Source organism: Musca domestica, unplaced genomic scaffold (assembly GCF_030504385.1).
Source record: "Musca domestica strain aabys unplaced genomic scaffold, Musca_domestica.polishedcontigs.V.1.1 36, whole genome shotgun sequence".
In the NCBI taxonomy this organism is placed as follows: domain Eukaryota; kingdom Metazoa; phylum Arthropoda; class Insecta; order Diptera; family Muscidae; genus Musca; species Musca domestica.
Genome location: NW_026712318.1, coordinates 8980589 through 8992765, shown reverse-complemented (window position 1 = coordinate 8992765; position 12177 = coordinate 8980589). Strand labels below are relative to the sequence as shown.

At 35.5% G+C, this 12177-nt stretch overlaps 1 protein-coding gene across 2 annotated transcripts in view; it reads left to right on the top strand.

Moving 5' to 3' along the window:
• The window catches only part of LOC101891853 (formin-J), a 198531-nt gene extending 186938 nt beyond the window's left edge, over positions 1–11593 (top strand). For both annotated transcript variants that reach the window (XM_059125977.1, XM_059125978.1), the window contains 8 exons: positions 289–389; positions 456–705; positions 770–1149; positions 1207–1533; positions 1592–1784; positions 4175–4308; positions 4376–4585; positions 4663–11593. In XM_059125977.1, the coding sequence (XP_058981960.1) occupies positions 289–389; positions 456–705; positions 770–1149; positions 1207–1533; positions 1592–1784; positions 4175–4308; positions 4376–4585; positions 4663–6803 (3736 nt within the window). In that variant the 3' untranslated portion in view covers positions 6804–11593. The remainder of the gene's footprint in view (positions 1–288; positions 390–455; positions 706–769; positions 1150–1206; positions 1534–1591; positions 1785–4174; positions 4309–4375; positions 4586–4662) is intronic.
• Positions 11594–12177: the final 584 nt, after the last annotated feature.

The following is a 12177-nucleotide window of genomic DNA, read 5'->3' as shown; positions in this document are numbered from 1 at the left end:
TATGTCCACCTTTTGGTATACTTCACTTTATACATTCCCCTTGCAAAAAATTGTTCATATTGACCCATCTTTTGAATAGTGACAACATAAAGGTATCTCTTGATATACGAATTGTATCAAATCATTAACCAAAATTCCAAATAAGGTAAAGTAGGACGCCAAGCCAAAACATGAATCTGGATGGGCTTAACGGGTTTCTATGATCCTACAACTTAATAAAAAACTAACTTCCTTTCCAAATATTTTTTTTTAATAAATAATATTTCATTTTCTTATTGTTCATTCCAGCTACAAACTACGCATTGAAAGTATGTTGCTGAAGGAGGAATTCGCCGCCAATGTTACATATCTAGACCCCTGTATAAATACCATGCTTGAAGCGGCCGAAGGTGAGTAATGCTGAACCATCTATATCTCACCACATTTTCCATTTACTCTATAATTTCTTCTTTTAGACCTCATGAATTGTCGATCTCTGCAAGAAGTCCTGTATTTAGTTGTGGTAGCTGGTAATTTCTTAAATTCTGGTGGTTATGCCGGAAATGCTGTGGGCGTTAAGCTTTCCTCACTGACCAAACTAACCGATATTAGGGCGAATAAGCCCGGCATGAATCTAATACATTTTGTGGCCATACAGGCGGAGAAACGCGACGCGTCACTGTTGAATTTCACCAATGAATTGAGTAATCTAGAAAGTGCTTCCAAGTAAGTTAAATGTGATTTTAGTTAATTATATATTTTTAATTTGTTACCTCTTCTCCCCCTTTAGAACTAATTTAGAACAAATTGGCATTGACATAAAGAACCTTGATTCGCAATTACAAAAAATCAAAAGACAAATTGAAATGCCCAATACCGATGAAGATATTAAAGATCAAATGATGGACTTTTTGCAAAGTGCCGAAGGAGAAATGACAGTCCTTAAGGCCGGCATGGATGCTGTGGATAGTATGCGCCTAAAATTGGCCGATTTCTTTTGTGAAGATCCGGCCACCTTCCGGCTGGAAGAATGCTTTAAAATATTGCAAACCTTCTGTGATAAATTCAAGCAAGCTGTCAAAGAGAATGAACGACGCCAGCAGTTGGAGGAGCAGGCTAGCTTAAGGCAGAAGCAGAGAGAAGAACAAATGGCCAGGAGAGCCAAATATGGTAAGGGTTTAGCAATTTGGTTATTTTAAATATTAAACCAATTTATTCTTTCCATAGCAACCCTTAATGGAACCCCAAGCTCAGATTTCGATAGCCAATTTTCATTGGATTCTTCCTTTGATCCCAGAGCCAGTCCAGCGTTGTCCCGCAAACGTTATGGCTCATTTAACAATGGCAGTAATGCGGAAGTCAACAATAGCTTTATACGCTCAGAGGCTACAAATGGCCATTGTGATGGCCAATCACCGGACATAACACCCAATGGCAGTATGAGAAGACGTCGCAGTCGAGTCCTAAACGAGGAAGACGATTTAATGGAATTTTTGCGTACCTCAGGACATGAACGCAATAGCCGTGAGAGAAAGGCAGCCTACGGAAGTTTAGGTGAGAATCACTAAAAACCGAGTTGTTAAGAAAAACCTAGTAATTAATATATTTCCAGATCGCTCATGGGCCCGTCGTGCTCGTTCAGGAAGCTCTAGTCGTAAACGTCCCGATTTATTGAATATTGATTTTGGAGCAGACAGAGAGCGTGCCGCTTCTCCCCTACCCATCAATGTGGCAGAGAAATGTTCTCCTCTGTCACCCAGCAATGGAGAAATTGTTCAAACGAACAATGATGACACAAAACCAAGGTGAGTGCAGGATGAATTTAAAAAAATCTTGATCAACTTCCAATCTTGAACTTTTGCGTTTGGGTCAATTTGGTAGGTGCGAGATAAGACTAGGTTTTTTTTTTTTGATATATGGCGGGGGATTTTGAAATACGTACTATAAAGTACGAAAAGTACTAAATAGTGCTAGCCTTGTTATTTGGGGAAGGAATGGAGCTGAAAATCTGTAATCTGTCTTTCATGTTGTGTGGGATAGCTAAACTAAAGGGGTTTTCGATTACGTGTACCAAAAGTACTAAAATGCACAAATTTTGGTACCATTTGGAATTATGTGAACGGATAGTGATAAAATCTTGAAATTTGGTGTGAAGTCAATTCTTGGAAATGGGTCTCAGGTGGGATTGGAGTTATGTACTACAAGTACATGAAAGGTTCCAAATGTTACTAAATTCGTTCAACAAGCGTACGAAAGGTAATAAATGTTCCTTACATTTCTTGGAATATTATATTTGTTATCAGGGTCACTGTTAGTGTATAGGAGAGAATGAGAATTAAATTTTGTTTTGGAAATGTGTACTACAAGTGCATGAAAAGTGCTAAGTGGTCCTATATTTGGTACAATTTGGTATTAGGTAAATAAATAGTGATTGAAAAGTACTGAATAGTACCATATTCGATGGTGTTGGGTGGACAGGTAGTGTTTGAAATTTGGTATTAGGTTTGAAAATGTGTACGAAAAGTACTGAATGGTACTATATTTGGTTTTGGGCGAAGGGATAGAGATATATTTTAAAAATAATTAGATTACAGATGGTATATGTGTTTGAGATTTTGTGGTGGTTTGGAAGTGAGTCCTATTCTGGTGTAAACGGTGAACATATCCCAACTATTATTTCCGAAAGGAACCTCTCGAAATTCTAGTAGGATGTATGAAATTTTGATTTAAAAAATTTTAATCTGATCAAATTGTACATTTTGAGTACTAACAAGTAAAAAAACAGCTATGTTCGGCCGGGCCTAGCTTTTAATACCCTCCGCTAATTTGAAGGATTTTGAAAATTTTCAAAAACAAAAATTCGTCGGAAAATACCACTTAAAAGATAACCTATACGAAGACGTGGAGATGCATAAGTAATTTTTGTCATAGGCTGTAGTACCGATTCTGAACTTCAAATACGAAATTCGAAACAATTCAGTTAAATAATAATGTCGCTAATATCATCAAATTTGAAACAATTCCGGTGAATAATGTTGTTATTATTATAAAAATACCGAATATCGGGAGGTACCGTTTTATGGGAGAAATGTAATATCGTTTACTTCTACAGACAATTCTCTTCCAGGAGGTACTCAGAAGGGAGTTCCTTCTGTGCGGATTTTCAGACAATGCCTTTGAAAATTTTGGCTACAATCATCAAAATACCGAATATCGGGAGGTACAGTTATATGTGGATATACGATATCGTGGATCTGTATAGACAATTCTCTTCTAGGAGGTAAAGTACTCAGGAGGAACTCCTGGTGTGAATTTTGAGACAATTTCATTGAAAAACTTGGCTAAAATCATTAAAATAACGAGGTACCGTTATATGGGGGATATATAATATAGTGGAACTCTTCAGTGGAATTCACGCTGATCAAGAATTGTATACTTTGTTAAGTCTAAAACTATTATTTCGACGAGATAGAAACGGAATGACGAACTTAATATACCCTCCATAATATGTATGGTGGAGGGTATAAAGCATCCTAACACAACTTTTTGGAACGAAGCTAAAATATTAAGTTCGACTTTTCGCTGGCGAGCACTTGCTAGTTTCGAATTAAATTAGTATCGATATGAGGGAAGTAGTTTTACCTCTGAAAAGTTTGCTCGAATCCGAGTGGAGAGTCAAACTTGTTTGACTTTTAGCGGGAGGACTTAAAATCGATCAAAAATTATTATTCTATGTCACTCGGATAAGAGAAGACTTGCTTCTTTTCTCGTTTTCAAATGGAAGTAAAATTCATTCGAAATTGGGCAGATTTTACTCTTCCCCTTCCCATAGAAACAAAACCAAACACCTTGAAAAGCCAATAAGAACCAATAATATAATAATCTCTTGCTTGAAGTGCTATTCAACTTCTCTCTCTCTCTCTCTCTCTCTCTCTCATCTTTAGAGAGGACAACTTTCCAAATTTTGGAAGTTTAATATTACATGTTCTCCAAATATCATACAGCAGTACTACGTACATTTTTGTACCTGCCCTTTTGTGCAAATTTTCGAAAACCCAATTCTATTTCAACCCTAGACATCCACAGTCCCCCGATGTCGCCTGGGCGTTTATATGTTCACCTGTTACTCAAAAAGATCTGAGACTCAATACTGACTCAATTCGATCTCTCTCTCTCTCTCTCTTTGTCTCTCCAGAATATCTCGTGAATGGCGTCAAAAAATCGAAAATTGGTTACAATCGAACGAAAACGATGAAAAACAAGACGAGGAATACAAACGTAAGCGACGTTTGGTTAACATTAATAGGCGTTCGCTTGAAAACGAGTCAGGTAAGTTTAAAAGCATACTTGATTTCAGCTAATGTTCCATACAAATAATCTGTCTTCTAATTAACAGAAAGCGAACGAAAATTGGATACCTTACCCGAAGAGAAATTTGTACCAACTACACCGAACTCTTGTACTAAAACATCTAACCAACAAACACTAACCAATAATGTTACTAATAATAACAAAAATCGTGATGGCTACAAACGTGTCTATCCGGACTGGAAGCCATCGAAGACATTGGAAACGGATGTTGTTGGTACCATAGAAGCCATTGCCAGTAAGTTTGGGTTCCATCATCAAAAATTTGCTTACTTAAATCTTTCTTACATAATTTGTTTCCTACTTCCCCCACAGATGTCAATGATGCCCGAGAAAATTCTAAAAAACAATTGGAAAAGCCAAGCATATCGGAATCAGATTTAAGTTCCACAACAAAATCATACATCCACAACAAATACTCTGCACCCTATTCCAATACCGAAGAGGTTGTCTATCGCAGGCAACGTTCAGTGGAAAATAATCCAATGCAGTTGGATCCCATTGCCGAAGAGGATCGCCGTAAATCTTTGATTGCTCAACAAATGGCCGAGAAAGATGCACATGAGCGGTTACAAATCTACATACGTTCACCGACCTCGACGACACCGGCGGATCGTAAATCTGTCGAAAGAACGTCGCCGCCGCATCATCCTCATCAGCAACCTGCAACCGTATCACAAAATTCGACGACTGTAACAAATGACACAGCAGCTAGTAGTACCAAAGTTAATTATGTCGAACGACATAAATCCAAATCACCATCGCCATCATTCCAAACGAATAGATTCCATTCGGATAATACCTCACTGAAATGCAATGATATGCACAGCATCTCGAAACGCAAAGAAATCGATGCGGATAATATTGAAACACCACCCGCGTCCAGGAGAATCATATCTAGTCCCACATCCACATTGGTGACGGTCAATCGCCCGGAACCAACAAAAACTCAGGTCGAAACAAATGCGGAGAGTTATCCTGCTGGTAATGACATGGAATCTTCAGAGACGCCCGGCCATTTCGATCGTTACTCCATAGCCAGACGCACACGACGCTACAAGCGACCCACTGACTACAGCAGTGGAAATGAAGAGTTGACCTCAGCCAAAGATTCGAGTGAAGAGAATTCACTAAACCAAATAAACAAAACGGAAGAAACTCCCCAGGAAGTGGCCCCCGTAACGGCTCCAGTACCGCCCAAGGTCGATGAGATCACAAAACCGGAAAAACCGAAACGTGTTTCGGCCAGAACCATAACTAAATTGGAAAAGGTTGGGCGCCATATTAGTTCCATTAATCAGGAAGATGTTCAGGAGGCATTGCGTAATCTCAAATCACCCACAGATGTACCCGAACGACTCTGGAGTCCTCCACGAGAAATACTCAGTCAAAGATCACCAAATCTGGCCACAACAACAACAACAGCTAATGGCAGCACCATCATCAAAGTATCGAATCACGAGTTGAACGATGAAGGTTTTGAAGAAACCCAAAGTCTAGTCTCCGACACACCTTCTCAAGGTAAAGAGAGTATAAATTCCTCTTGCAATGAAGCCAATGAAATCAGTAAACTGTCACAAAAACCAGTATCACAAAAAGTCACTCCAATACAGAAAATCTCCAGCCGTTTGGCCGATAGATTACAAATCTCCCGCTTACGCTCATCAACAGCCAAGTCACAAACAAATGCTACGGGGACGACGACAGGTTCGGCACGTAGAACACCCTCGGCCTCGGTTGATCGTTCGAGAGCAACGCGCTCGACAAGTGGACCAGCAGTGCATGGTCCAGCTAGCTCACCGGCAGCGGCCCACATGAGCAACTTCACCAACAATGCCATAAGAAGAGCTACGTCCCTGCGCAAGACACTACCCCAAGTAGCGGAAGCAGCATCGAACTCCAACAAACGTGATGTGGAACGCAGCAGTTCACGCAACAGCTTACGTTCATCGCGTTCCTCCATAAACAGTGCCACCTCTACGAATACCGTAAAACGTATGCCCATGGGCCTGGGGAACCACAAGAGTCCCCTGCAAACCATGTCCGTAGATTCATCGCCCAGCAAACGACCATTGGGTACACAAAACATCCGGACAAGTGCAAATCGTTTGGGTACCGGTGTACCGGCAAGTCGTTCAAGTTCTAGTGGTTCCAGTGTCGGGCCCAGTGTTGTGGTGGTCAGAAATAGAATAAATCCCGCAACACAACGTCAAACTTCTTCCCACTCCAGTCTGGGGAATAGTACAAGTTTCAAAGAGAATCAAACAAATATTGGTTCGACAAGACCACAATCGGCTCGTTCGGCTATTTTGGTCAAGGCCACTATTACCAATCCATCTCAAACGGCCGCACAACAACAACAGCGTGGTGCAACCTCTCGCAGTAGTTCAAGTGTACGCTCATCAAGTAGTTTTATGCGACCAACTGCTTCGAGTGCCACCAAACGTTCGAAATAAAATTGATAGAAGAATCCTTTAATAGTACAGAAATAATAAAATGGAAAAAGGTAAAGAACAAAGCATTCCAGATTTAGACAGGAAAAAATAACTAACAACACAGGGAAAAAATACAAAACAAAAAGGGTTTCCATTTTTGCAGCCATGTTGGGTAATAATATTGAGAGGAGAACAGCATATTTTTTTCATGTCAGTCATGGTGTAATGAAATTCTGTCCTTGAAAAATTATTTTCCATACCAACAACGATATTTTTGTAAATATTTAAATTGTTGTGCCTAAATATGACTTTGTATAAGCCATGGCACAATGAATCACCGACACAACCAGAAACGCAAATTTTAACTATTTGGGCGCCAACAAACAAAAATTATAATTATTTAAAGCAAAAGGTTAATTTTTTTAAATTTATATAGACGTCGACAAGAGTGTTTGAAAAGTCATATTACTGACATTGATAAATTGGTTTCTATAAAAACAATGTGTTTTTGTAAAAATGTTAGTTGTTATATTTAAATATGCCTTAGTATAACTCATGGTACAATGAATCGCCGACTTAGCTATAAATGCCCTACGAAACCATTTGGGCGCCAACAGAAAAAAAATGTAATTTTTTAAGCAAAAAGTTCAGAAAAGCTATAAAATGGATACATCGTCAGTGAAAAATCCACCTTAACATTTAAGATTCGTTCCAACAGTTCGTATTAGGCCTTTTTAGTATTCAAAATGCACAATTTGCTCAGTCTGACAAAAATTGTTATCAAAACTTCATACATGGTAATAAATTTTCAGACTTTTAAGAACTTATATATTATTCAATGTTTTCCTATTTCGGAAAGAATAATTGGAAAACGTTTACGTTATTAACCATTAAGTCGTCAAAATCTTTCATTTTGAACTTTACGGAGCAGGCATAAAGGACCCACATCCAGTTGTTTTGTCCAAAAGTATTTCCATATGTTATCCCAACAAACTAACAGTGATCTCAATATGAAATTTCAAAACCTCAACTCTATCCTTTCCCCAATTCCTAATTTAGTACCGTTTCGTATGCATATTCCAAAACAATCTACATCTCTACCCCATAGACACCAACAGTGATCCGAATTAAGTTCAATTTAGTACTTTTCGTACAATTATGGTACACATTTCCCAAAAGACCTCCATATCCCAATCCCAGATACCAACAGAGACCTTAATATTAAATTTGAGGATTCCAGCACTATTCCTTCGCCCAAATACAGTACGCATTCCCAAACCATCGCCAAATCAAGAATCTAGATATCAAAATTTAGAATTGTATTTAGTACTTTTTGAATTATTACAGTACACATTTCCTAAATCCTTAATATCTTAAAATTCGTAATTTCTGCTCTATTCCTTTACCCAATACTAAATTTAGTACTATTTATTACTTTTGAGTACAATTATAATAAAAATTTCCAGAGCCTACTCCATATCTCAATGCTATATACCTATAGAGACCTCAAAATTAAATTCCAAGATTCCAGCTCATTCGCTTCACCCAATACCAAACATAGTGCCATTCAGTACTTTTCGTACAATTATAGTACATATTTCCGAAACCACCTCCATATGTCCAGGCTACACATAAACAGCGACCCTAATACCAAATTTCAGACTTGAAGCATTATCTCTTCACCCAATGCCAAATTGTACTGAATATAGCACTATTTAGTACTTTTCGTGCACCATTTCCATAATTATAATACATAATTTCGGCTCCATCCGTTCTCCCCAAATCCGTTCACAGTTCAAAGACTTGGTACACATTTCCAAAACCACCTCCATACATCCAACTTAGTTTCCAACCTTGATTCTCATACCGAATTCAATTTTTTAGCTCTATCCGTTCATATAATACCAAATAGCACCATTGTAGAAGTTTAGTACCATTTTATAACTGTTCGTAACCTTAAGCCTGAACTCTTTGGTACCTCTATACTGCATTCCATTAGTAACTGTCATCCCAAATTTCAGAATTCATAAATAAGTGCTCAGAAATTGCGAGTTTCACCTGCTACTTTCAACTTCTGAATTCGAGCGGAAGTACGTCAGTGAGTAAAAAGAATGGAATTCTCCTTTTTTATACGACACGAATAAGACCGGTACCTTGCAACACATTCTAATTTTTCCTCTTTTTATGGCCTATCTTGTATACATTGGCCCATGGTGCACATCTTTCGAACGATATGCACGCTAGTCGGAGCCCCAAAATGAACTGGAGAGTGAAACCCGCTTGTATTTTAAAGAGTATTCTTCTACGAGTTAAACACAAGAAATCGAGAGTACCCTATTTTTCTAAGACTCGAATTAGAGCGGGAATTCGTTGCTCATTTTTGAGAGAGAGCAAAACGTATCCATATTGAGTAGGTTCTACTTTTTTTGAGCACTCCTTTAATTTTTTATATACCTAGTTTTCAACAAATGATACGGTTTAAACCCCCTTGCAATATTCAGCATCTCATGTTTTCCAAAATTTTTGTTTCCATTTGATTTCACTCTAGAAGTAAACTCTATTTCGAATATTTTGACTCCCATTCTTATGTATCAGACAGGTGTACTCGCGTGCGCTCCAAAATTAGGAAATGATCTTCTTATTTCTTCTCCAAAAAGCAATTATTTCGAGACACTAGTGAACTATCTTTTGAAACTCAGTAGAAACAATTCTGAAACATTGCCCTTTTGACTGACATGAAAATAATTAATCTCGATTTTTATTAATTTTCAAACAATCCAACACAATGAAACCCTTTTTGTATAAACAACAAAAAAATAACAAATATTTTTTTTACAATCACTTGCAAATACCTTATTGAAACCAAATAATTAAATACGTCCTCAAATAACCAAAAAGCAAATAAATCCGAATAAACACCAAACCGTCCAAAATTGTTAAAAATCGTTAAAAAAAAACAAAATCAAAATCTTCTTTAGATATATTACATACAGATAAATGTACACAATTCAAAAAAAAATGAACTCCATCCCGATATAACATGATATTGTTGTCAAAAGTGATCGTACATTAAAATTAAGTACTGTTTTCATAGAAAAAAAATTTCAGATAAAAAAATGAACAAAAACTACTTTTTGGAACCCATTTTCGGAAAAAAAAGAAAATGTTAGAATAATCTAAAATATGTGTAATACTTCTTACCTACACCACTAGCCATATATATATTTATTGCTAGACAGAATATACATCTAAAGTTTGTAAAAGCCAAAAAAAAGGATTATGTTACCACATTTAATTTTTTTTTTCAGGTCGAAGAATAAATTCGGATTATGGAAAGGATTATGTTACCACTTTTAATTTTTTTTCAGGTCGAAGAATAAATTCGTTTTAGCTGTTGTGACTTCTCACATACTTCATTTACCAATTTTATGTTTTTTATTTATTTTTTTTTTTTTTGAATTGATTGAATTTAATAACTAATTCTATTCTCCGCCTTCAATGAATAATTTTCTTTTTAATTTTTATTGTCAGCATTTTTAATAATTTCTTAGTCAAAGTATGGATAGTGGTGTAGGGTACCCCCTATGACCAGTATTTACAGATTTTTTTTATTTTCTTTTCAAAAATTTTGTGGCATCTTTGAAGAAGGAAGACCTGAAGTGGTATGGAGTATTATTTTATTATCCTCAATATATGTTTTCTAACTTTCAGTCGTCCGCACACGAGTATGTTTTTTAGAATTTTTCGGACTTCGGTATTCCTTGTTATTATATTTTCAAATATTGTAGCAATAGAGTTCATTGTTATAGGCAACTGATTTAAAAAAAAAAAATAAGAAAAAATATTATCTAAAATTAGATAAAATTTAAGCGTGGTGCAAATAAAAAAAGAGAAAATCTGACACCTCCAAAGTCACAAAACCAATCAATTGTTTTTAAACAGGAAATTTACAAAAAAATTAAACATTTTATACAAAAAAAACAACAATAAATGTAATGTAATGAATCAACTTTCCATATAGATATACATAAAAGACATTGTTAATTTTTTTTATTAACACATAACTAAGATTCTTTGTAATAGATCTATTTAGAATTAAACGGATAACAGATAATGATATTTTTAGACTATAAGCAAATATATGAGAATGAATATTCCCAATAACAAATAATAAAACACAAATAGTTTAAGTCAGCCCCCAAACCTTTTAATACTTGATTCTAGTTTCTTTCTTTCTAAAATAAACTTTTTTTAATTTTAAGACATAAAACAAGCTTACTTTATATTTTATTAAAAAAATATTGTTTTTTTGTAACAAAACTCACACAAGTTTCTGACAAAAAAAACTAAAAAACTCTTAATTAATAAGCCTACGATTTATAAATTATTAACTATATCAATTTGTTTTATAAGCAATTTTTAAAACACATTTTTAAATGTAATTAGTTTAAGTTCATCAAATTAACCAATCAAACTCACCTCTTATTCAAAACAAAAACCCATAACATCAATCGAAATTATTTACTGATAATAAATAAAAAATTAAAATAATTAAAGAAATCTGTTAACATTTCTAATTTAAAATAATATAAATAAAATCGCAAAACCAATAAAACTTGGTATTTGTTTATATTTTAATTTATTTTTTTTTTTTTTAATTGTAATTAATTTTTTGATACAATTTCCTTAATTTGTAAAACTGAACCTAATATTAATAACAAAGAAGCAAACAAACAAAATTAATTAAGTCGTTATGAACAATGTATTAGAAACAAAAAAATAATACAATAAAATTGAATTACACATATAAATTTTTTTTCTCTTTTCCTTTCAAAAATAAAATATTAGAACGTGCAGGGTGGATATCTATGAAATTTAAAAGCTCTACCCTAAATATTGCGAAATATGTTTGTACATCTGTAGTAAGGATCCTGTTGTATATAGTCTAAGTTATAAAGGCCTTATCAACGTTTGAACTTAGAACACGAAACTATTTTGAGATTATGATCTACTATCAACTCCACTTGGACTTTTACACAATCCGAACTTACTATAGTACAGTGAAATTATGAAAAATTGCTAATTTTTTCGGAAATAATGGTTTTATATCCTAGGTCTCTATGGACCAAATACGTTTCAGGACATTGGGAGTCGATCTAGGGGTGTCTGTTCGTTTGTCTAGCTGGCTGGTACGCAGGATAACTCTCGAAGGGAGTATCCGATTTGGTCCAAACTTGGTACATCGTAATATTATTATCAAAATTAGATCGAGTTCGGAGATAGGTAAAGTCGGTCCTCTTCTTCTGGTACCTCCCCCTCAAAAGTTCAAAATTAAAAAAAAAAACAAGTAAAAAACATTAAGTTCGGCCGGGCCGAACTTTTAATACCCTCCACT